The following is a 26821-nucleotide window of genomic DNA, read 5'->3' as shown; positions in this document are numbered from 1 at the left end:
AGTAGAGGATCCAGGATTGGAAAATCCAGCACTGCATCCTGATTAAACGGAAGTTAAAATGAAGTAGTAACAATCACCCCAGCATCTTAAAGCGACAGTGCCTTCCTGGCGGCTCACTGGTAAAACAAACCTGCATCTGCCTGCCAGTGCAGGAAACGCAGGTTCAGTCCCCGGGTCAGGAAGATCCCCTGGAGAAAGAAATGCAACCAAGTCCGGTATTTCCTGCCGGGAGAATCCAAGGACAGAGGAGCCTGGCGGGCTACGGTCCTTGGGGTCGCAAAAGAGTCTGACACAGCTTAGCGACTAAACAACAATTTCGAACAATAGTGACCATTTCAGCACTGTCACTGAACATTTTTCTTCGATATTCTGATTTTAAAGTACTTTGTATTTTCCGTATGATTTGCCCTCAACTACTCCGTTATTGAAACCGCTCCCGATGCCTACACCTTCTCCACGCTTCCGAGATCGGAACAGTGGAGACGGAGGGGGATTCGTCCAACATCCCGCTCAGTTACTAAGGAAGCAGGTTCCGGGAAAAGGAGCCAGAAAGGCTGCACGACCCTCCGCTCGTTCTCAGACCGCTCCGGAGCGAACGTCCCGGCCGCGCGTAGACGCGTCACCCCGGTCCGAAGAGGAAGGAGGTTGCTGGGCGACGGCGGCGAGCAGCGGGGCGGTCCACAGCGGCGAGGGAGGCGGGGCGCGCCCGGAGGCCCAGCTTCCGGCCTGCAAGACCTGTCCCCCGAGTCCCCGCGCCGCGCCTGCAGCCCCGCCGCGCCGCCTAGCCCCACCTGCGGGGCCCCCGACCTCCCGCCCGCTTCCCGCCGCGCCGCGGAGCCCCACCTGCGGGGTCCCGCCCGCTTCCCCCGCCGCTTCCCGTCGCGTCTGCAGCCCCGTCGCGCCGCGGAGCCCCACCAGCAGGGCCCCCGCCCGCCGCTTCCTATCGCCACTGCGCCTGCGCGGCCGGAACCTTCGCGAAGGTTCCCGAGGCGGAGCTGGCCGTTCCCGGAAGCCGGCAGCCTGCGCGCCTGCAGGCTCGGGTCGCGCGCCGGAGGTTGCAGAGGAGGCGAGTGGCGGTTCCGGCGTCCGGGAAGGAGAATGGCCCTGCTGTGCTACAACCGGGGCTGCGGCCAGCGCTTCGACCCCGAGACCAACTCCGACGGTGAGAGAGGCGCCGCCGCCCCTCCCCTCCACTTCCTCCCGGGGACGCCCGGGGCCTCGCAGGCTGATCCCCCCGGGCCGCCGCATCCCCTCGCGGGGCCTCCCCGGGTGGCCCCGTCGGGCCGCGTCCCGAACTGCCCCCGGGTGCGGGCCCGCTCTGCGGGACCCGGCGACGGGATCCGCACCCGGCGCCCGCCCTCGGCACAGCATTCGGCGCACATGCTCCCCGGCCGTCCGCTGTCCCTCCGGGCCGGGTTGAGAGCATCGTTGTCCCCGCCCCGGGCCTCTCGGAGCGGTGAGAAGTTAGTCAGGTGCCCTGGGCTCGCCGTGCGGTGGGTGCGCGCGTGTCTTTGTGTGTGTGTCAGAGACAGACGTGGACCGCAGGGTTGGGCCGCTGGCGGGTTATCCTATCATTCATTTGACTCACTGTTTTAACCATACTTTTAAAAAAAAAACCTGTTCTTGGTTCAGATTATTTTGAATGGCTACGCTGTTAGGTTTTGATACATCTGTTCCAGTGGGAGGTAGATTCGTCATCCGTTACTTTGTAGCCGTCCGTGTTCCTTGGGTATTTTTGGATGGCCTTCCCGTCTAAGTACTGCGCCGTGTGCAGAATACTGGGCTTGAATGTCCTCTGTAGCAGAGATCCCCGACCTCCAGGACCTCATGACTGATGATCTGAGGCGGAGCTGATGTAGTCATCGTAGAAATAAAGTGCACAATAAATGTAACGCTTCAATCATCCTGAAACCATTCCCCCACCCCACCCCCACCGCCGGCGGGTGGAAAAATTGCCTCCCGGGCCCAGGTGCCCTAAAGCAGCTCTCCAGGACCCAGGTGTAGAATTAAGGATGTAAACTTGAGAGTTACTGACTAGGTGAATGATAGAAACTGACCAGTGGATTTGAATTTTGGTAGGTGAATGAAGTAAAGGACTGACTTGATTCCTTGAAAACTGAGCAGTTACAACACTTTCTCATATTCCAGTAGCATTTATTGTATGTTTTCTGTATGCCAGACATTGGTCTGCCACTTAATATCTATTAGTTAATCTCATTTAATCTTTACAACAACCCTGTGAAGTGTTTATTATACCCAGTTAATGAGTGAAGTACAGCAACAAGTTAGCAACAAGGTTTCTCATTGTGTAGGGAATTAAAATCAATACTTTAAAATCATTTTTACAGTATTAATGTGAAGTTTTTCAGGGAGAAAATTATGAGTCTTCAGTGGATGAAAAAAATCAAGGAATGAGTTTCAAAGCCCTTTGCTGTTGGTAGCCTATGTAAAAAGTAAACTGCTTTAGTGGCTATGCCTATTCTACTTTAATATTAAAGAGGAAAGTCGTTTGAATGGGATAATATGTTTATTTATAGGGTGTTAGGTATCAGCCTAATTTTAAGGGGAGATACAGCCAATTTTTTGGAAGTCAGCTCTGTGTGTGTTTGTGAAATGATACAGTGCGTAGGAAAGAGACAGGGGAAGCCAGCGGAGTAGACGTCTCAAGGATTGAGCATCCGCAGCACTGAATTAAGTAGGGAACGCCTTTAAGGTTGCTGAAAGTTTATTAGCTTTAACAAAATTAGTTGTTCAGTCGTGGCTGACTCTCTGCGACCCTGTGGACGATAGCCCGCCAGGCTCCTCTGTCCAGGGAATTCTCCAGGTAAGAATACTGGAGTGGTGCCATTGCCTTCTCCAGGGGATCTTTCTGATCCGGAATTTTCAAATCCAGGTCTCCTGAATTGCAGGTGGATTCTTTAAGGTCTGAGCCACCAGGGAAGCCTGAGGTTATTGTAGGGACTTAAAATACTACCGGTAGGTTGATTGATGGAAAATGGAGATACAGAAGCTAAAGGAGTGTTTTGGTGTGGTGATTTGCGTATGTTAAAATAGCTTCTCTAGAAGAAGCATGTCTTCACTAACAGTATTTTACTCAGTTCACACATTTAAGGAAACAAACGGCTACCGAGAGGCAGAGCCAAAATTTGAGCCAGGGTCAGACTCAATGGTAAAAGCCCTGGTTCTTAACCATTGCTGTCTTGTAGCTTCTTACCCATAAAATATTACCTTGAGCGAAAGTGTCAAACTTGATTTTTTTTTTAAAGGACTAGAGAGGAAGATGTCCATCTGCATGTTATTTAGCAATGATTTTCAGATACTGTCTATACTAGTTGTATGGTTAAGACCTGACTCACTCTTGCTACTCTGCTGCCAGAATGTCCATTATTATATATGCCTGTGTCAGACATTACGCGCTGTATGCCTCTGACTGTATGTACATTTGATATGAAACACGTACTCTGTTCTCTTACTTTGATACTCCACTCAAATTCTCTGCATATTCATTTCTACTTTGAATCTGCTTTTCCAGCTCTCAATTCCACTACTACCCTTAATTAGTAGATCTTCTGAATCTGGGCTTAGGTACTATACCATGAACCTGACACTTTCTTGCTTTATTAGCTAGTATGGTGTCTGTGTAGTACCTGGTTACTAAGCAAAGAAACCATACTGACGTAATACAGGGAGAGGGAGATTTTTCTCTGAGTACCAGAAATTAATCATTTTAAGGTGATTCCAGGAATCAGAGGTTGTAGCCAATTGAGAGCTAAACAGACACGAAAGTTTGAGCAGAGACCCTTGTAAGAAAATTGCACAGGTGTGGAGCTGACCTTTTTCTGTGCTCCTGGTTCTAACTAGGGAGTAAGTGTGTCCATTATCATTTTTTTTTTAAATGTAAGGCTCCATATTGCAGGCTATAAGAAGTCCATTTCCATAAGAGAGTTAAGTAAAAATTGATGGTGTAATGGTGAGGAGTTAGGGAATAATAGACTAACAATCAGTGTCAAACCTGAAAACATTGTAGAATTTAAGCCTCTTTTTAATGACGTTTATATCTAGGAATTGACACCTACTTAGGGAAATTAGCAATTAGATATTACTGATAAATCAGTTTTTTTTAAATTGAACCTATTCTTCAAAAAATGTCTTTTTAGAGCATCTCTTGGGCAACTTTTATGGATCAATACACACAAAAACAGTTAAGTTTGATAGTATTTTTGTAAACACAACATTGAAATATGATACTAAGTTTGGGTACTAAATAGATTTTACTGTAAAGATGAGAAGAATACAAAATATAATTGGTTATACTTGAACTATGTGTATTTTTATTTATAGCTGTCATACTCAAATTAGAATTTTAACCTTTACTGTTTTAATGCAATGTTATATTAAGCGTTGTGTGTCATGCATCAAACTCGAGCATTAGTGAAGTATTATCTGCATATGGAAAAAGGATTATATGTTAACACTGAAGGAAAATGGGTTTTCCTCATTATAAAGTGTTTTCTTTTTTCTTTGCTTTTGACCAGATGCTTGTACATACCACCCAGGCGTTCCAGTCTTTCATGATGCATTAAAGGTAGGAGCTTGATACGTTTCTGTCTTAACATTTATATAGTAAATTCAGAGGTATAATACTAGATTTTTTTTACCCCCTCAGCTTATGCTTTCTTACTGACCATTTTGGAGTGCTTTAAACAAGTGTTCCACTAGAGTCAAAGAAGACAGTAGATGGCAATCTCAAGAGTTTTTCCAGTTATAAAATTATTGTTTTTTATCCCAACTCTCATTTTCTCTGTCCGCCATTTCTTCACCTAACTTTGAGGGGAAATGAAAGCAGTTGTACTGATTCTTAGTTTTTCAGCATATCGGGCAGCTATTGGCTCACAAGAGTAGCTCTGAATTTTAGGGAAGATTGTTACAAACACTTAAGAGTGCCACTCAGGACAGACGTCTGAGTTTAGAGTAACACAGTACAGAAAAGAGATGCCACCAGTTTTCCTTGATGCTCTGAAGAGTTAGAGACATAACAGAATATTGTTTGATGAGGATTTTTGTGCTGGGTTTATTGGTCTTTTAAAATTTATGATAATGTGGTACATTTTCCATTGTGTATCTCAAAATAAAAGGTTGTAACATGGCTGCTCTGGTTTTAGGTTTTCCTAGGAACATAAGCAGTCCTTCCTGTTTATATTTATCGATGTCCTTTGAATTTCTAATTTTACCTTTCAGGGAGTAATTAGACCACCTTGGTGTTTAGCTGTTAGCCAAGTGTAAACAGTGATATATGAGCAAATAACAAGCCTATATTAATCTGGTTACTTCTAAGTGAGAAAAACAGAACAAATGTTCGTTACTACAAGTTGTGACCTGACTCCTTACATCTTTTTGTTTTCCAATGATATTTTTCCTCATACCTTCTAACCATGGACATACTTCACTTCACTTCTCAGTTTTGGCTTCCTTTTTTTCTCTTGTTCAGTTTATTTTGACCTTACTTCACTTCTACAATGTATTTGGCAACTACAGATGAGTTCTGAAGTGACCCCTTATTCCAAACATAGCCTGCCTTTGCTGCTGCTAATAATGATGCCACTAACTTTCTAGTCATTCAGTCCATTGCTCCTCTTTATATCCAACTGTTACTCTGATTAAACTTAATGATTTTACTTGGAAGTATTTTTCTTTCTCTTTTCTAATTTTGTTCTGTTTGTTACTGTTTTTATAACATTTCTTGAAGACCTAGACTTCCCAGTACTAGGAATTTCACAGCCCAGTAGATTTTAAGCAAAATATATAAATCAGTAGGTTGTATACTGTTGTCAGTTTTCTGTTTAGCCAAGTAAAAAATTAAACATTGCATGAGCAGAAGGAAAAACATTTTACTATTCAAATTGTGCATGCATGCTCAGTCATGTCCAACTCTTTGCAACCCCATGGACTTGTAGCCCACCAGGCCCCTCTGTCCATGGAATTTTCCAGGTAAGAATACTGGAGTGGGTTTCCATTTCCTTTTCCAAACTATTCGTACTAGAAGAGGTACATTGAGGGAAAAGAACAGTTCTTAAGAAAAGATAGTTTGCGACCCTGTACTTGCACACTTAAATTTTAATTTCCTTTTCACATTTTACTGAGGACAACCATACCATCTCAGGTGGGCATTGGGAACAACTAATCTGTGTCATGTATATGTCCCAGTATTCCCAGAATACTTAATTCTTTATATGGAATTAAGATAAACTTTTTTTTCATGCAGAATAGTGACAATATTATCTATACTAATTAAACCTTTAATTTTGTACTGGTTATTTTTCGTCTATATTTCAATTCAGAGTAAAAGAAAATGAAATTTCAGAACAAAGGAAAATATGAATTGTAGAATATTTCGCATTTCTTTTTTTAAAAACGTTTAACTGGGTATTGTGAAAAAAAGACACTGCCAAATTCTTCATGGATATATTGAGAGAAACAGTGAGGCCCAGATGGGTATGCGAAAAGCTGGCCCTTAGTCTGAATTTGAGACATCCCAAGCTTTGGGACTACTGGATTTTTATTTCTTTTTTCTTTGTACTACATTGGAATTGTAGGTGACAACTTAAACCCATGGTTTTAGTTAGCTACTTGATACTTTGTTTAGCAATCTCATACTACTTTACAGTTTCTATATTTGTATGCCTCTAACTTAAAAGCTCATGTAACCTTGAAAGATGTTAACAGTGCTTAAGCAGCCACATTAATTGTTTTTCTGAAAATAGAATGCTTATTGTTGAGAAACAACTATGCTGAGTTTGTTTAGAAACTGAATTATTATAATTATTATCTCTAACTTACTGGACTTTATTTTATTTTATTTAACTTACTGGATTTTAATCTAACTTAGTTTTTAAAGTAAACCACTTCACTTGCACTCTAGATCCCTTAAAATATCTAGTTTTATAAATTATAAAATGCTTTTGTTCTGAAAATCAAATGCTATTCTAAAACAGAAGCAATTTCTGTTTCCATATTGTAAGGTGCTTCCTTTTATGATGGATCACAACAACATTGGTTAATTATTTTTTTTTTAGTCAAAGACTAAGCATTTCACTTGATTAATTATCTACAGCACTTTAATACTATAAAATTATATATATACAGGTCACTTTGCGACTCAAGGAGGTAAGTGTAAGTGGTATTTCAGTGAGTTGCGGTTCTTTTACAAGCAGAGTTTTCACTTTGTTTTCTTCTTTTGGCTCTTATGTTTCCTAGGGTTGGTCTTGCTGTAAGAGAAGAACAACTGATTTTTCTGATTTTTTAAGTATTGTAGTAAGTATTAATTTTTTTCCTAGATTATTTCCCCCCAAAGTGCATATTACAGGAAGCTCCAAATTTGAGGAGTCTGATTTTGAAGAGCTATTGTCTAGTCCTTGTTAACTTACAGATGGTCCCTTTCTTTTAAAATGGAGGTCACCTCCCTTCTGTGGCACTTAAAGTGTTTATCTGTTTTAGAGATTAAAGTTTCAAGATGTTAATTAACTACTTGTCAATTTGTGTTTGTTTTTGATGTTAGTCTTTTTTTTTTTTTCATTTCTAATTTACTTATATACATCACAATTACACTCTAGAATTTTTTCCTACTGCTTATTTTTTCTTTAGCTTTTTATTTTTTAATTGAAGTACAGCTGATTTACAGTGTTATATTAGTTTCACATATACAGCATAGTGACTCATTTATAGACATGTATACCTCTTCTTACTCAGATTCTTTGCCATTACAGGCTATTACAGGACATTAAATATAGTTCCCTGTGCTATACAGTAATTCCTTGTTATTTGATGTTAGTAGTCTTAAAAGAACTCCATGAAGAGGTAACAATTTAAATCATATTCAGTTAGGAACAATAAATTATCATATCTAAGATACCATTAAGTTGCACTGTTATTTTGTGTACCCTTAAGAAAGAAAACTAAAGTTGCTAATTAAATGATATATCTTTGACCTTATGATTTCAGGGACGTTAAAATATATGTCAATGTTATATAGAAAAGGTAGCTAGCATTTATTGAATGTTTGCCACCTGCCAGATAAGGAAGTATTGTATTTTTGTTGTTTAATCCTCAAAAATTGCCTCAATTTTACTGATGAGGAAACAAGTTTAAAAAGATTAATTTGTTCAATATCATATAGCTAGGAGCACAGCTGAGACTGAGATTGAGGCCCTTTTGTATAAATAATTTGTAGAATTCTCTGCAAAATTGCCAGAATTTGTTTCCTGTAAACAAGTTTATGCTATACCTTTAATAGAATAATTAAAGTAGATATTTATTAGGTATAATTTAGAGGCCTCTTTTTAATGCATTATTCACATGTAAGAACTCATTTGCAAATACATTAAGTTTGGAGTTCTGCTTTTGGTTTCTTAAAATAAGTCAGTGTGTTAAAAGTGGAGAAAACATGAACTTGAATTTATGAACTAAGAAGTGAACATTAGTATTTGTCACAGCATGTGAAATAGATAATAGGATCGTTCTCAGTGAATGAATACCTTTCACCAACAGGGCTGTACGAAAGGAAGGCATAACAGTGAGAAGCCACCTGAGCCAGTCAAACCTGAAGTCAAGACTACTGAGAAGAAAGAGCTTTCTGAACTGAAACCCAAATTTCAGGAGCACATCATTCAGGCCCCTAAACCAGTAGAAGCAATAAAAAGGCCAAGGTACACTTTATATAGCTATATACCGGTGTTACACTTAATAACAGCATTTGTTCCTGGTATTACCTCTTACTATTTTGCATCATATCATTCATAGTCACTGTGTAGTTAACCAACTTTTGAACCATTTTGTTTTCTCTTCTGTTCAGTCACTCAGTTCAGTTCAGTCGCTCAGTCGTGTCTGACTCTTTGTGACCCCATGAACCGCAGCATGCCAGGCCTCCCTGTCCGTCACCAACTACTGAAGTCTCCCCAAACTCATGTCCATTGAGTCAGTGATGCCATCCAGGCATCTCACCCTTTGTTGCCCCTTTGTCCTGCCTTCAGTCTTTCCCAGCATCAGGTTTTTTTCCAGTGCGTCAGTTCTTCGCATCAAGTGGCCAGAGTATTGGGAGTTTGAGCTTCAGCATCAGTCCTTCCAATGAATATTCAGGACTGATTTCCTCTAGGATGGACTGGTTGGATCTCCTTGCAGTCCAAGGGACTCTGAAGAGTCTTCTCCAACACCACAGTTCAAGAGCATCAATTCTTTGGCGCTCAGCTTTCTTTATAGTCCAACTCTCAAATCCATACGTGACTACTGGAGAAACCATAGCTTTGACTAGAAGTAATGTCTGTATTTCTTGATATGCTGTCGAGGTTGGTCATAGCTTTTCTCCCACGGAGCAAATGTCTTTTAGTTTAATGTCTGCAGTTACCATCTGCAGTGATCTTGGAGCCCAAGAAAATAAAGTCTGTCACTGTTTCCATTGTTTGCCCATCTTGCTATGAAGTGATAGGACCTGATGCCATGATCTTAGTTTTTTGAATGTCGAGCTTTAAGCCAACTTTTTCATTCTGCTCTTTCACATTCCTCAAGACGCTCTTTAGTTCTTCACTTTCTGCCATAAGGATGGTATTATCTGCATATCTGAGGTTATTGATATTTCTCCCAGCAATCTTGATTCCAGCTTGTGCTTCATCCAGTCTGGCATTTCTCATGATGTACTCTGCTGATAAATTAAATAAGTTTTCTCTTAGATAATACCTTTTTGCTTCTGTTCCCTTGAGGGCATACACACAGCAAAGCTCCAGGGTAGGTTGGTTCACTGTATGCAGTTAAGCTCTGGCTGAGGGAGCCACACATCTTTCTTGTGCCTTGGCATGTATCGTTTTCACTGTGGCATAGTGGAATTCTCTAAGGGAATTGTCATTGGCAGGGAGTCAGTTTGAGTTGAAAAAGAACTTGGAGGCTTTCCTTTCCATTCTGCCACTGTTTGTTGAATATTTTTTAAGACATTCTTCGTAGAAAAACTTTTCATTTCCTTTCAAAAATTCTAATGAATTTTAAAGCAGCTTATCATTGCTAATTGAGTATATAATTTTTCTTTGCATCAGGTCAAATTCTATTTATTTGTCCATATTTTGCCAGTTAGAATAAGCCTAGTCACTTATCTTTTACCCCCCAGTTATCTGAAAACTGTTAGTCTCATTACTGATCAATTTTTAATGTATTTGATTTACATGGCATATCTGTTAAAGTACTTTTAAAATATTTTGCTCACTTTTCAGTAGAATTACAGATTCTTCATATTCACTTTCTGACCCACTACATTTTATAATCCCACGAGTGCTGGGATTATTGTTGGATATCACTGTTATACCAGGTCTTCTTCACATAGCACTTGAGTACTTAATTGTTTCAGAATCAAAATACAGGACTTAAAAAAAAACAGATGGTTTTTGGCCTCAAACATGACCTTTGTTGATATTCATATTATGGATTCATGATTTCCCCAATTTTTTCTTTATTGATCTTAAATAACTAAGTTTATAGCATCTTGACTAATATCCAACAAAGAAAACACCCTCAGGGACTTTCTGATGTTTACTTTGTTTATTTAACCAGACTACTTTGGGTGATTTTTTTCTATAGTCACCTTATTCATAATCATGAGAAATTTTATCAAATGTCTTAACTGACTGATTTGCCAGTTGTGGGGGGGAGTCATAAAAAGACAAGAATTTTGACATGGATCATTATTAAATATTATAGTTGAGTCTACTGTAATTGACAGTATGAGGTAATATTTTTTAAAATAATGGATTACTAATAAATTCACTTAAGAGAAAGAGAAATTAAGTATTTTATCCTAAATTCATTGGATGGTATTATAGAGATTATGAGGATATGAGTTTTTATGTACTTTGTTAATGCCTCCTATGCAGTAGGTTTTTCATTAGGTATGTAGAATGAATAACCTAGGATTTTTCGTTTTATTGCTGCATTTATTAGTATTCTTAATACTTACTGAATGCCTTAAATTCTACATACAGCACTTTACAAAATGTTAGGGGCCATTGTTGTTACTGTTTTTTTAACCTTACTAGAGCTCCCTTGTGATATAACTGTCTGAATTAATAGGTGCGTGTACTAGTGTCCACGTGAAGTGAACCGTCTCCACCGGTAGGGATATGGATTCACTTCCTACATAATTATTGCCTTAGTACGTAATTATTCAGTTATGTACTGATGTAATGATAAAATGAGCTGCTTTAAAATAAAATTTTTCATTAGAGTTTTTGAAAGGAAATGTTTTGCTATGAAGAATGTCTTAAAAAATATTCAACAAACAGTGGTAGAATGGAAAGGAAAGCCTCCAAGTTCGTTTTCAGCTCAAACTGACTCCCTGACAATGACGATTCCCTGAGAGAATTCCACTGTGCCACAGTGCGAACGCTACATGCCAAGGCACAAGGAGGACGTGTGGCTCCCTCAGCCTGAGCTTAACTGCATGTACGGTGGACAGACCTGCCCGGGGCTTGGCCGTGTGCGCGCCCTGCTGAGTGAATCACTTCGCGCATGCTTGTTCACGTCGTCCGTACTTGCTGCTCGGTGTTTGCCTTGGGTGTGGAATGTGAAGGTGCTTCACGGTCCCTTCCTTGGAGTTGCTCATCTTGGCAAATTTGGATTCTTAGTCTTTGTGTCCTTCCCGTTAGTCCTACTGATTCATAAATTGTGTTGAAAGTATCATGATTATTTGATATTTAGTATCAACTTTTTTCTGCTAAAACTTAGAAATGTAATTGTGTTACAGCAGTTACTGTAAAATACTTTTTCTTTTTTTAGAAAAACTTGATTCACAAAGCTTTTGGCTTATCATAAGTAGGCTCAAGTACATTTAATTTTAGTACAAAGAAATATTTTTGTACCTCAATAATGGTAATAAAGTTTCCAAAATCTCTAGCCCGGATGAACCAATGACAAATTTGGAATTAAAGATATCTGCCTCCCTAAAACAAGCACTTGATAAACTTAAACTGTCATCGGGGAATGAAGAAAATAAGAAAGGTAAGATTTTGCTTTTTATATTTTTCTATTTAGTTAGCCAATTAGTTAAAAGAAGCAGGAGCAGTATAGTTTGCAGCATATAAATATAAAAAAGTAGTACTTTGTGTTAAAGAACTTTTTTGTTTATTGAATGCCTTTTAAACCACACAATGAATTTGTGATTCATTTTGTCTTTATTAGAAAGGAGTACCTGTTAATTTTTTTTCTTCTGTTACTCACTACTTATTAACAGTGAGTTAAGCTTTTTTGTAATTGTTTCATTGTGCATGATATAAAATATATTCAGCATTCTCTGATCCATACCTGTTATCTGGGGGAAAAAAATCATGAAATGATTTCTCTTTTACATAAGGTAAATTTACTGGATATGGGGTGCATTGTAGAATAGAAGTGCACCATGTCATGTGTCATTCTGGGATTATAGGCAAGACTTAATCACAGGAGTTGGCTTCTGATTCACTTTTACTGAATGATGTGTATTACATGAAAGGTCACACAGAAAACTTAACTAAAATCATTGTAAAATAGCAGTTTTTTTGTATTTAGATTATTATTTTAAATACTCATTTTAAGAAAATGGTACTTTCTACGAATAACACTATAGTAAAAGTGTTCTAATGTTTTTATTTTTTCTTTCTTTTAGAAGAAGACAGTGATGAAATTAAGATTGGAACCTCATGTAAAAATGGAGGGTGTTCAAAGGTATATATTATAAAATTTGTGTTAAATCTAGAAGTAAAATTTTAATTTTGAGAAAAGAGTAATTTACTGACTCAATTAGATACGAACGTTTATGTGCCTGTTATTTGTTGGGCACTGTTCCATGGAGCAGGACTATGAGCATGGATAAGTGCCTGTCCCTGAGGAGCATGTCTGAGAGATCACAAGAATAAACAGGTCTAGTTCTGTCAGCATTTACTGAGCACTTCTGTGTGCCAGAGATGGTTTTAGGGGCTGGGAATGTGGTACTAAATAAAGCAAAAATCCCTGTTCTTGTGGAGCTGATCCTGTGATTCTGGGGGAGGACAACAAATAAGTTATTAAGTGCTGTGAATTTAGGTAGACTTGAAAAGAATAACGCTGACAAGGAGATACAGAGGGAGGTCCTTTTTGATCTGGTGACACTGGGTTGGAAATTGAATGATGTAGCAGATGCGCTGTATAAACCTTGGAGTAGGTGTGGGAGCAGCATGTGTAGAGGCTCTAGAGCTTGGCTACTCAGGAAATTATAGAAGTCAGTGGAGGGTTGATACGGGTGGGAAACAGGGTATGAAAGGCAGGCAGGGTTATAGAGGTCCTTGTATGTCACGGTGAGGCGTTGAGGCTTTGGTCTAAGTGTAACATAAAGCCGTTGTCTTGTTTAAGGAGGGACTTTAAAAGGATATCTTTGGCTGATAAGTGGTAAATTTAATGGCGCAGGAGTGGAATCAAGGGAAGGAAAACCAGCTAGGGTGCTATTTTGAAAGACCAGGCATTGGCACATGTTTTAGAGTAGTAGTTACATGTAAGATGTCATCAGACATCTCATTGAGGCTTCTTTCTGCCTACTCTATGTAATATTACACCCTCTTCACCGTTTCCATACTCTCCTGATTTCCCCACAGCGCTTACCCCTTATTGCATACTACTTACTTTACAGATTTTGCTTCCCTTCTTCACTCATGTAAGATTTAAAAGGAAGCCATTTTCTCTTTGCTTGTCCTGAGCGCTTAGAACAGTGCCCAGCACGTGACAGACGTGTTAGAGTGAGTGACACCTGAAGTATTAGCAGGACTTGCTGGTAAACTAGAAGTGAAGCGTCTCAGCGCACCGTTACCTGAGGAGGAGAGATGGGAGTTCGGGTTGGGAGCAGGTTTGCGGTCTTCTCTCATGCTGAGTTTGGGATCACCTTGTTCATTTAGAGATGGAAATACAGATGCATTCCCGTGTATTTAAGGTAGACGTGGTAGATAACAATTAATTCTTTGGGTGCGGGAGGTGCGTGCAGGTGGTGAGGTCTGTGACATGCTGTAGGCATGTCAGAGCAGAGGTATCCCCAGGAGAATTTTGAGAAGTGAATGACAGTTCTGTAAATGGACAAAATGGGAAAGGATATTCCAAGGAGAGAGCAATAATGACAAAAATCAAAAATAGTCAATGATAATGGTACAGAATTTGCTGATGTAAAGTTGAGATTAGAAGAAAAGTCAGACTAGATCCTGAAAGGCTTGCTGCTCACAGCTTAGGCCTTCCTTTAGGTCACGGTGGCCATCGAAGAAATGTTTTTAAAGTTTTTTCATTGAAATACACCATTGACTATATAAATAAAAGTTTATTAAGCAGAGTGCATATGCTTCCTCTCATTCATTATTTCGTCTTCCAAAGGTAACTACTTTTTTCTCTCAACATTGATTAGTTTTGCCTACTTCTGAACTTACTGTAAATAGAATCATAGAACAGGTACTTAAGTCTGTCTTCCTTTGCTTAACTGTTTTTTGTTCTCTTGGTTTCAGCTGTAATTTGTTCGTTTTCATAGCTTTAAAGCATACCATTGTTTAAATGTGCCAATCAGTTTATCCTCTACTGTCCTGTGAAGTTTTTTGACTCATGTTACTATGGACATATTTGTCCATGACTTTGGGGATATGTTTACACATTTCTTTTAGGTAGATGACGAGAAATAGTGTTGCTTCTTCAGTGTGTGTGCGTGTGTGTGTGTGCAGCTTTAGGAGGTACTCCCACCTAATTTTATAAAGTGGTTGTGTTTATACTCTTCCCAGTGATATATGAGGCTGGGTCCATTTGTTTTACACCTTGGTAACATTTTTGTAATATCAGTCTTTTATGTTTAGCCACTCGGGTGAATGTGGACTGTTCCCATTGTGATTTTAATTTGTACTTTCCTGATGATGATGTTGACTACGTTTTTGTATGCCTATTGGCCATTTGGATGTCCTCTGTGACGCTGTGCCAAATCTGTATCTGGTTTAAGTTGACTTTTTCTTAATGATTTTAGGAATTCTTCATATGTTTTATCTGCACGTCCTTTGTCAGAGAGACTATACTTTTTCACTGTCTTAATAATGGCTTCTGATAAAGAGTCTCTTTAAATTTAATGAAACTCACTTTCTTCATCTTTTCCTTCATGATGGGCTTTCTGTGTCCTCTTTAAGAAATCTGTTTCTTTTAGGGCTTAGAGGCACATTTAAATGTGCAGACCACTGCCACTGATTATTGTATATGGTTTGAGGTAGCGGTATTTAAAGGACTTTAAACAAGAAAATGGGCCATGTTTAAGTAGATGGTAGAGTCCAGAAACTGAAGGCAGAGAAATTCATCAGACTCTTTTAGCAGAGTTTCATTGCCTGGAATCTGCTAGTGATCTTGAGAAAGTTTAGCAAATTAAACTGGTAAGATTTTTTCTAATTCAGGTTGACAGGATTTTGTGATAGACTGCATGAAGGTAGAAGGTAAAGGGACACTGAAGAGAACTTGGAGAATCTCTCCTTTGAGAGACTCAGTGGATATGGAGCCATCAGATAAGATTGGGAAGAATAGCAGGAATTCTGGGGAACAACAGTGATAGACGTTCAGAATCTTATACACACGCTGTAATCTGAATTTACAAAAAGTGAATGTACAGAATTTTATTTTCTGTAACTGTAGGATGGTTGCTGTAAATAGCAAAGTAGACAGAAAATATACTACTGGCTGCATCTATGTTTTATTAACATAACTTTTTGTGAATTCATCTGTAGAGCCTTCATCTACAGCAGCAATGGGGCCCGGATCTTCCAGACAAACCCTGGATATATATATAGGTCTGCAGCTCATTTTACCGTTCGTAGGGATAAGAAGTCATCTCTCTGGACTTCAGAATTGCTTATTAGATTTTCCGTATTAATTCGTAATGCTCACAGAGTTTACTGTGCACATAGTCATGCTATAACTATGTTTCTGATGAGAACACTAATCTCCTGGTCTCAGTATTGTCCTGTAAATTTATAGAACATGCCTGAATATGTTTGGAATATGTTGGGATGTGTCCTCATACCCAAAAGTCTAAAAACATCTGATACATCCTGTTGCCTACTTTAATATTTACCTTTTTCACAGGGAACTGAAATTTAAGCATATCCAAACAGGAATCTTTTTTCATTCCTTATTGGAATGGCCTGAGGTGAATTTATGAATGTTCTAGGTAATTGTTACCTCGTGGGCATTTTCATAGTTCATAGAGGTCACCAGTACTTACAAATACATGTGAAGTGTAACACTGAGATATGAAACTAATTTTTTCCCTCTTTTTTTTTCTCTTGTAGACATACCAGGGTCCACAGAGTCTAGAAGAAGTCTGTGTATATCATTCTGGAGTACCTATTTTCCATGAAGGGTAACTAATGAAAACTTTATGGTAGATGTTAGAAATGTTAATATGCCTTTAAACATTATTTGCCATGCAACAATATTAGGTGTTTTACTTACATTGTCATATAAACTGTACAATAACATGGAAATGTGAATTTTGTCTTCTTTCTGCACATGGGAAAACTGAAATGAGTTTACAGTTGAAGTGACCATTGTGATTCATACCTCATGTTTTTTATATTCCTTTATATTACAATAGGATACTTTTTTTCTTTAAGCTGAATAGGTGTCTTGTGTTGTGAAGGGCTGTCCTGGCCATTGGTAGGGCATTTGGAATTTGGGCCCTGGGACACTGAGACGCCAACATTGTGGTATCTGAGAAAACCAGGACTTTCCCACAGCACTCCACTGAGAGCCTCTCTCGTTAGGTTACACTGTAGTTTATGGAAGCACAGTACTGTGAGAGTCTTCCACTCTGTTTCCCTGTCTTCAGGACTCAAACCCAAAGTTTTACTGTAATTTTGTCTTCCAGTGTTAGATCTTTCTTAAGTAAATAGTGTTAGATTTTTCTCAAGTTAATTTTTCACTTACTTTGGGATTGACTATCACAGGTTATGTAAACATTAGTTTTTAGTTTGTTTGCATGTTCTCACTTTCCTGGTGTTTTAAAATATGAAGGTCTTCAACCTTTGATCATTACTATTTCATAGTAGCTTAATGAGGAAACTGAAATGCAAACTATCAGTGAAAAGCTAATTTTGGATTTTGTGATGGTTTTAAGCATCTTCATTCAGGAATGCCAGAATTGCTATACTAAATGGCATTCTGGTTATTAGTCTTCTGGTAGTTTTAACTGTTTAGCAACTTAGACACTTGTAAAATTAACTAAAGTTACATGCTTATTTTTTTAAGTTACTTACCACTATAACACTTCCAAATTTAATTGATTGTCAGATTTTATTTCTGAAATTTTTATATGATAATTTAAAGGATGAAATACTGGAGCTGTTGTAGAAGAAAAACTTCTGATTTTAATACATTCTTAGCCCAAGAAGGCTGTACAACAGGGAAACACATGTGGACTAAAAAGGATGCTGTAAGTAATGTTTTAAAAATGGCCTACTGGGGTGTGTTTATCTGAGTCATTTTGAAGACATTTGAGATTACTCTGTCTTTATATTTAAGAAAAAAAAAAAGTTCCTCACAGTAAAGTTTGATGAACCTAACTAAAATCTAAAATTAATATGAGTCAAGCTCTTAACGCACTACTCTTTGATCAGAATAACGATTGTGTATGTTGATTGCAAATATGTAGATTTTTGTGAAATACATAAGCTAGTCTAAATTGAAGCATATTTTTCTGTAATTGCATACTTTATTTCGACTTTTTCTGTTAAAAATCACTTTTCTGCTCATTTGAGTTACCGTTGAGACCTCTGATGCTCTTTTGGCCCCTTACTGTCATTCAACCATTTACACATTACAGACACGCCATCTAGTGGCCAAACAGTAGAATTGTAGCATTGTTTCTTTGGGATTGTTTTTGTGTTTTTAAAATTAATTAATTTATTTTAATAGGCTAATTGCTTTACAATATTGTGGTGGTTTTTGCCATACATTGACATGAATCAGCCTCTGCTTGCTACCAGGAAATTGATCAAAAGAAAAGAGAAAGCATCAGTTCCTACTTCCCTAACAGCATTTTAAAATGACTTGTAGCTATGCAAATAATCTCTGAAAATCCCATTAAACTGTAAGATGGCAAGCAATTCTTGCTAAATACATATTTGTTAGCTATTATTAACGTGTCTTGTAATACATTAGATTAATTTTATGTGCTGTATGGGCACTAAAAACCCCGAGACAATGAATGTTTTCAGTGTGTGCCTCTTTATGTTCAGATTACGTTAGGAATTCATTTAGTGTATGTTAGCATGTATTATGTCTGCTTTCTAATTACACATGGGTTAGATACTGTAAATATATTTGTTAAGTTATAATAATTTGTCTACCATAAAACTTCTAGGAGTGTTTTATTAGTAAAACGTGAAATATCCCTGTATTTTTTCCAAGGTACAAAAATTTGAAAGTTTTGCTTTGAAAAAATAAAATGTTGTTTTGTGTGCTTAAGTTTTCATAGTATGACCCTTGGTGAAAAACACTGTTTTATTTTTTAATGCATATAGTTGTCAACTATTGAGTGACTAAGCCAGGTGTTTAAGGGCAGAAAAGTTTAAGTGGTGTAAGTAATTTAAATTCAGTTGGCATAATTACACAAAAACATAAATATTGCTTTTTCAAACAATAGTGTCTCACAGTCTCATGCATTAAGTTACCCTCAGTTACAAGACACATCACACTTCATCTTTCAAGTAGTTATTGTTATAGCAATTTATCATTCATAGGTAATAATTTATTTCCATAATAGTAATCAAAAGATTACTTCCACAAATTCTTACCTTTTTTTCATGTTATTGTAAGAGGAAAATATTCAGTAAGAACAACAGACAGTTATAACTAGTCAATTATTTTTTCTCAAATTTCAGTCTGTAGAAAATAACTGGAAAGTTTTATGCATGATGTTAAGATGTTGTCCGGTTTATATTGTTAAGCAAATATCTCTAGTCTAAAAGTATGTTCTCAAGTCGTAAAGCTAGTATTTTGTTTCATTGGTTAAACTTCTTGATGGGGGCTTTAGAAATTGTTTATGCTTAAAAATATTAAGGGCTCGATTTTATGTGGTATTTTTCTCAATTTTAATGGGTCAAATTACTCTTTTTAAGAGGTTAATTAAGGCACTTTGTAAATTCATAAAGTTTGTCTTACATTGCAGGGGAAAAAGGTTGTTCCATGTAGACATGACTGGCATCAGACTGGGGGTGAAGTCACCATTTCAGTATATGCAAAAAATTCACTTCCAGAGCTTAGCCAAGTAGAAGCAAATAGCACATTGGTGAGTACACTCAGCGTCTCTGGCTTGCATGTTGCTCGTCCTAAGTGTGTGTGTTTTCCGTGGCTGCGCCAGGTCGCGGTTGCAGCGTGCAGCGCCCCCGGGCCCTCTCCACTCGGCCTGTGTGTCTTAGCTCCCAGCCAGGGCGCGAACCTGCGTCCCTGCGTGGGAGGCGGGTTCTTCCAGTGTTGTTCCCTGGAACACGAGGGAAGTCACTAAACGTTATTCTTACTGTATTATAAAATGTTGATCTTGCTTGAGCTGTTTTAAGATTTAAAAAGTCCCATTTGAAAAATTAATTTGAAATTACTTTCATAGAAACTACTTTAAGTGAACATTCTCAGCGAGTTATTTCTGAAGCACCCTGGAAGTACTGTAGTGGCTTAGATTTATCAGATAATAATGATACTTAGTTCTCAATATGAAACTCCATGTTAATATTTTTTTCACTGTTAATGGTTTTCTCAAAGTATAATATTGGCAGTGCCTTAGTTCTCAATATGAAACTCCATGTTAATATTTTTTTCACTGTTAATGGTTTTCTCAAAGTATAATATTGGCAGTGCCTTAAAATAACTTAAATGGTTTTTATCCGTGTCTTTATTTTTATAATCACTGTTTTAATATCATAAATCTTTACTTTGGTTTTGATCAATTAATCTTTTTTTTTTTTTCAGTTAAATGTACACATTGTATTTGAAGGAGAGAAGGAATTTCATCAAAATGTGAAATTATGGGGTGTAAGTATTATAAATCCAGCAGAATTTTTTCTTAGACTTTAAAATGCCATTTATAATAAAAGATAGTACTTTAGGTAAGCATTGATATAGAGTAGATGTATAACTTACCATTATTTCTTACCCAGGAGTTTACATCTAAGGCTAGAGACGACCTTAGAAGCTTGGAGTTCTGACTGTTAGCAGCTGGCATAGACATGAAGTCTACTTATCGTTTAAACATGCTTGCCTCTAAAATTAGTAAAACCATCCAGAATACTGTCATTCTCTTTGATATGTTACAGGTGATTGATGTAAAACGAAGCTACGTGACTATGACGGCAACAAAGATTGAGATCACAATGAGAAAAGCTGAACCTATGCAGTGGGCAAGCCTTGAACTGCCTGCAGCAAAAACCCACGAAAAACAAAAGGAAGAGACAACAGAATGAGTTGGGAAGGGAAAGAAATGTCACTGGCTGTTTCAGAATTCTTCCTGCGTGAAGTGGTGACTTGCTGCTGTACTCTCGTTTTCTTGTTATTGTTGTTGAATCTGGCATTTCAGGGTCTGCAGTAGGTTCAAGCCAAAGTCGGTTTATCTTTTTGTGCCTCCCGTATCGCTTTTGAGTTACCTAAATTAATTATTCATTTCTCCTCACTAATAGAACTGTAGTTGTGTCCTGTACTTGAAGAAGCTAGAAAATAGCTCATAACAGTTACAATATTTCTTAGCATAATACTGTGTTAATCAGAGAAATGTAAAGAAACATTTGTTTTTACATCTCTTTCTTTTATCCTATAATTAATCACTAAAGCAAGATGGAATGTCAGATTTTTAATTAGCTTTTTCATGAATTTGTGTTCCTATGATACTTGAAAATCTTTAAGGAAGAGATGAAGCTCTGCATTGCTTTTCCACTCAACAATAACATTTTGTAGGGGGATTAACTCACGGTAGTGTAGTACATAAGTAGTAGCAAGGAAATACAAACATTAATTAACAAATCAGAATTCATTTACAGCTAATTGGATTAAAAATTACATCAGTACCTGTATACTTGCCAAGCAGTATGATCTTAAGAATATAGGAAACATCATAAATAAGAATAAAAAGGTATCAATTTGATTAAAATTCACCATTTTATAAGACTAAACAGTAGTGTTAAACATCTCTTTCCTAATTATTCATAAGGTCTCTGGATGGTGTTATGACTGAATTGTACCTAATTTATAGTCTGTGCCCTCTTAGAATCTTTTATTAGTTATAAAGATAAATTATATATATTATTTGGCCTCCCTGGTGGAAAACTGTCTGTAAAATTCCAGGCTAAAAGACTTTTGGAAATACATTAGGGTATCAGAAAAGTAAATATTTAAACTTTGCTTTATGACAGCTATTACATGTGAAATAAACAAAATAGCTTATTCTTTTGAAGTTTTTTTTTTTTTACATTTTCACAAACAGCTTGACAATTCTAGGTGATGCAGTGTTGATTATATATTGTACTTAATTAAACATAGGTAGCACAGAATTAGATAGTTTATGCTAATTGAACCCATTAAAGGATAATTAGTTTCTGAGGCAGTGCAGAGTTCACAAAGGAAACTGAAATTAAGACATGTTATGAAGGCAGAAACTATGGCAAAACTTAATACATTGGAATATGAATTATGTTTATGTAGATTAAAATAATGATTTCTTAAGCTTCTTGAGTGTTTTTCTTTCTTGGTAGTAATGGACTTAAAAAGAAAAGTTTCCAGAAGTACAGTTTTAGTTAATAGTATTTCTCAAGTCTATTACCTTAACAAATAAATATTAGATGTAGTTAATGTAATTATTAAATGGTTTGGTTTTGTTACATATAAAGACAGAAAAATTGGCAGCCAGCTTTTATGACACTAAAATACCATGGCAAGAAATTTTTGCAGTGGTGATTGGACCCAAAAGAAATATATACTTCTAGTACTTGGGGTTGTATTTAAATTTTTTTAACTTTTCATAGTTTTGGAACCTGAGTTCTTTTAGAGCCATGAAATCTAGTTTATTATTTAGAGGAAGGATTGATAATTGATTTGATTTGAGGTAATGTTTACTAGGCCCGTTACTGATGATTCCTTCTTGAGACTTTTCCCCCTAAGCAATACGTAATAAAGCAAGAGTATTGTTCATGTAAGAGTTAGTTACAAACCAGTCACCTTTATATATAATGTATTATCTATACATTATATACTCAACAGTTTTTGTATTTAGTCTGGTTATACTAGGGACCATTCTGTTTCCTTTGTTAGTCCTATGAACCTCTGAATTTGTTACATAAATAAAAATCTAAATATAAACAATTATCTTAAACTCACATAACAGTTAAAATTAAGTAGAATGAGTTTTAATTATCTGGATCAAAATGCTTGTTAACTTTATTCAGTTATTTCTCTAGAAAAGCTTCATCTATCTAAGTGTATTCATAATAACTGTAGCAAAATAAAGCTAGATTTATTGTACACTTGATAACTAATCTGATGGCTAAATCAACATTTTAGGGAAACCTAAAATAGCATTTTTCTTGCTTGGCACATTCGCTAATATAAAGGAAGAAAAGTGCTGAGAATTTGAACTTTTACTACCTTTTAACAACTCTTATTTTGGTATAATTTTAGATTTACAAAAGTTGCAAAACAGTACAGGTTTTTTTATGTCCTATATTAGTCTTCCCCAACTGCTAAAATGTTACATATCATTAGAACATTTACAAAACTAAGAATTAGCCTTGCTAAAATACCATCAACTAATGTTGAACATTAGTTTTGATTATTTGTTTTTAGTGGAACACTATTTTCAGAGTAGTTCTTGAGACCTAGTATTTTGATAGTAATTAGAACCAGTAATTTGTGAGCCATTAAAAATATAAATTGAAATCCACCTATCATAGACAATTGTAACCAAATACTGGCAAAGTACTGCAGTGATCTGTTTTATTAAAATTTATCTTTTATGCTAGAGATTTTAATTCTTATTAAGTAAAACTTGTTTGGTTTTCCTTAGACAGTTCTTTAGAAATCTAAGGGTGAACAGAACCTTAAAGAGTTCTTGCCAGTCTCTTAAGATGACTTTGGGTTATTGCTCTACTGCCCCTTGCTATGGGGAAAAAAAAATCGTTACCCAGATTGAAAATTACATTATACATACACCTGTAATAAGTAAATTAATGGAAAATCTTGAAAGTGAAAATTCCCTGGTGGTCTAGTGGATTCGGCTCTGTGCTTCTACTGCAGGGGTCGGGTTTGGAGCAAAGAAAAAAAGGATTAAAAGCTCACTTATGAAGTCTGTAACCTTTCTTTTTCTTTGTAATAGCCAGGTACTTTTCGTTATCAGAAAGTTAAGGAATTTTTCGGTTTGTTTTATTCAAATTACTTTGACCTGGTATTCATTTTTCATACTTATTTTCATTCTTTTGCCTATGTTATAATTCTTTAGCCTCAGTTCTGGAATGCAAACTAAGTCCTGCTTGTTTCTAGGTTTCTAAGTTTCTAAGTTTCATTTCTTTTGTTTTTTGGGTAGCTGGGAAGTTGGTGTTTTACCTGATTGCTTCCTTTCTGCCCAAATCTTTTACAAGTTAAACTCCTCTGGAGTTGTTGTGTGGCTTGGTTTTTTTTTTTTAAGTATAGATGCATGGTGCTTTATACTTTATGCCTTTGACATTATCTCTAAAATATTGGACTTGGAAAGGTTGCTTGTTTTTTTATTTTTATTTTTTGCATAATTTGCTTTTACTTTTTTTTTAAAGTTTTTGTATAGCTCTTAGTTGTGAAGAATTCCGTAAAAAACAGTTACTTTTAAAGAGCATGATTTTATTAAATGCCAATTAATGCCTTTTCTTATTTTTCCAATTTAGTAGGCCACATTTAATGTCTACTGAAGTGACAGCCTTAAACATTTTTATGTTGCTTAAAGATTATGTGGCAAAATAATTTTATTTGCTAATCCTTTTTGACTCAGCAGATAACAGTGTCCAGATGAGTGTGTTGTTAAACTATGCTTTTAAGACTGCTAAGAAAGATTAAGCCTGGAAGAGGGAATCAATCTGTCAAAATGCTTGTTACTCCCTGAACCTGTTAATTCTTGGTGTTCCAAAAATGAGACTAGATGAGTGTATTAACGTTAAACACTGTCATCCTTCATGTTGCTCATTTCAGTTTAGAGTTCCATATTTATTAATTATTTATTTGTATGATTAATTTGTTAATGTTTGTATCCTTTTATAGACCACATATAACCTTGACTGTGTCTCGGCCAACCGTTATATCCCTGTTTTCTAGTATAGTACTTGGCATGTTGGTTGGCTCTTAGAAATATCAAGGCATGTAGCACTTGTTATAGGCCAGTCTAAGGACTTTTATGAATATGGACTTAACCCTCATGACACCCTGTGAGGTATATTCTCTTGTTACAGGCAAGGAAACTGATTTATGGCACAAGTTAAGTAACTTGCCCAATGGCAAAATTAGTGAGCTGTGGAGTAGAGATTTCACACGCAGGCCTCTGGCTTTGTGTTCTGTGCTCCTGACTGTTTCATGCAGCTTGTGTCTGTCAGTTGAATTAATGGGTTCCATGAAACATTGGCATATACTGCATGGAAAACAAGTACCATTGTGTTTAGCTACCAGGAAAAATCTTACTTTTTCATATGTTTTGTTAGAAAATAAATTTATAAAATAAAGTATGTAGTCTTTTTGTTTGTATGGTTTTGGTTCTAATGATAGCTGGCTTAAAAACTTATCATTTATGATTTAACAACTCTTAAGGTCTCTAGTTTCTTTTAAACAGCTTCCAAAGAAATTTCAGAGTCCTCCTCAGTTCAAAAAAGTTGCCATTGTCATTTTGATTGTCATGTATTTTGCATATAGCTTGTAGACAAGAATTTATTCCTGTGTGTTGGATAGAATATGTCATGAAACAGCATTAAGCTTACCTTAGTTTTCCCCATTAGTGTAAGAATTGGCTGAAGCAGTTTAGGTCTGGAGCATAACACATGCAGAGAAAGACGGATAAGACTGTAAATATGGGATCAGTAGGAAAGGAATTTGCTGGGTTTTGACTCTGAGTAGTTGGTGTTCATCTTCTAGTCCGAACTGCTGGTCATCAGAATACCACTTCTAGGCTAGCAGTGTCCGCATCTTGGAATCTGCTACCAGTGGAAATTCTTGGTCTCCAACATGTCAGACCTACTAAATCAGAAGCTCCGGGAGTGGTGTCCAAAAGTTTACGGAAGAATTTCTGTTTTACTCTATGATGGGAAAACACTAGCAGTGTGGATGTCTAATTAGGCTTGCGTTTTTTTCTTTTCATCAGCTTCATTTGTTTTAAGTTAACTTTTTGTTTAAGAGCCATTTTGGATTTAAAGAAAAATTGTGAAGATAGTACAGAGTTCCCATATATTCCACTATTTTTAACATCTTGCATTCTGTGGTACATTTTTACAGTTAATGATCCAGTATTGATCCATTATTATGAACAAAGTCGATACTTCATTCCGATTTCCTTAGTTTCACCTAATGTCTTTCTTTCTGTTCCAGGATCCCATCCAGGACACCACATTTCATTTAGTCATGTGTCCTTGGTCTCTTCTTTTTGACAGTTTCTCAAACTTTCTTGAAAACCTTAACAATTTGGAGTACTGGTCAGGTATTTTGTAGAATGTCTGTCAGTCGGGAATTGTCTGATGTTTTCCTTAGGATTAAAGGTATGTGTTTTGAGAAGGGAAAACCACAGAGGTAAAGTGCCGTTCTCATTGGTGGTGGTGAGCAGGTGGTGTCAAGAGTAGGTACTGTCAGCGTGGCTTACCATTTTGATCTGGCCGAGGTGTTTGTCAGACTTGAAAGCGTGAAGTGAATTCTGTCCTGTCTTCTTTTAGTCATGTGCAGCCCACACTTAAAAAGGGTAGGGAGTTATGCTCCATCTCTGAAGGGTAGAGTATCTACATAAATTATTTAGGATTTTTGTGCACTGGAGGATTTGTTTCCTCCTGATTTATTTAATCATATATATATATATATATATACCTGTATAGACTCGTGTTTAGACTCTGAGTTATAGTCCGTGTTGCTTTGTTTCTCAGATTGCCCAGCGTTGGTTATTGTAGCCTTTCATTGCCTCTGCGTTCCTTTGTCACACCCCTGGCCTATCACTGTGGGTTTGCTTTTGGTTTGGCTTGGTTTTGGTTTTATGTGTTAGCACATTCTTTCTGTCGCTTAAGCTTGCTCCAGTCAGTCATTTCCCCAAAGATTCTATGTTCTTCTTCTTGGGAAATGGTGTTAGAAACCAGTATCTGGGTGTTAGCTGTATTCACTGCTGACATATCTCTGTGTCTAGGTAAACTCAAGCGGATAGCAAGGAAATAAATTTGTATATACTAACGTATCTAATTATTTCTGTAAGTAGCAATTTGTATCTATATGAAAGTAAATGAGTTCATAGTTCTCCAACACTAATCCTTTACCACTGGGATCACTGCAGCCTCCTCCCCTAGCTTATCTGTATCTTCCCATTCCTACAGCAAAAAACCGTGGCTTCTAGCATCCACTGTCCATTTACTTGTTCAGTTTCAGCATACATGTACAGCAGTATCAGAATTTTTAACCTAATCTCCCATACAAAACAGATCTATCACTTGGAGCAGTGCTTAGCTAGTTTTCTGTCTGTAGACTTCATTCATTTCTAGACTCCTGCAGTCTCAGAGTTAGTTGGACAATTTTTTCCCCTCACTTCTTTTTTGAGGTTTTT

General features: G+C 37.0%; 1 protein-coding gene across 2 annotated transcripts; it reads left to right on the top strand.

The window, feature by feature from the left end:
• The first annotated feature begins 920 nt into the window (after positions 1–920).
• Positions 921–24758, top strand: CHORDC1 (cysteine and histidine rich domain containing 1). 2 transcript variants are annotated; one of them, XM_061120582.1, is made up of 11 exons: positions 921–1162; positions 4536–4585; positions 7255–7311; positions 8545–8702; positions 11927–12030; positions 12677–12732; positions 16332–16402; positions 17368–17473; positions 19211–19330; positions 20005–20067; positions 20349–24758. In XM_061120582.1, the coding sequence occupies exons 1-11, from the start codon at positions 1099–1101 to the stop codon at positions 20493–20495; spliced, it is 996 nt and encodes a 331-aa protein (XP_060976565.1). In that variant the 5' UTR covers positions 921–1098; the 3' UTR covers positions 20496–24758. The 2 variants fall into 2 exon arrangements, with proteins under 2 accessions (XP_060976565.1, XP_060976557.1); XM_061120574.1 differs by having other exon boundaries at positions 922–1162; positions 12674–12732.
• The last annotated feature ends 2063 nt before the right edge of the window (positions 24759–26821 follow it).

The sequence above is a fragment of the Dama dama genome, chromosome 2 (genome assembly GCF_033118175.1).
Source record: "Dama dama isolate Ldn47 chromosome 2, ASM3311817v1, whole genome shotgun sequence".
NCBI classification, from domain to species: Eukaryota; Metazoa; Chordata; class Mammalia; order Artiodactyla; family Cervidae; genus Dama; species Dama dama.
This window is presented reverse-complemented; position numbering and strand designations above follow the sequence as displayed.

Excerpts from the sequence above, each read along its gene's own strand:
- CHORDC1 (XM_061120574.1), top strand. The coding sequence starts at position 1,099 with ATGGCCCTGCTGTGCTACAACCGGGGCTGCGGCCAGCGCTTCGACCCC. Across the intron at positions 12,031-12,673 it reads GAATGAAGAAAATAAGAAAG|AAGAAGACAGTGATGAAATT; the intron begins GTAAGATTTTGC and ends TCTTTCTTTTAG. Across the intron at positions 12,733-16,331 it reads AAAATGGAGGGTGTTCAAAG|ACATACCAGGGTCCACAGAG; the intron begins GTATATATTATA and ends TTTCTCTTGTAG.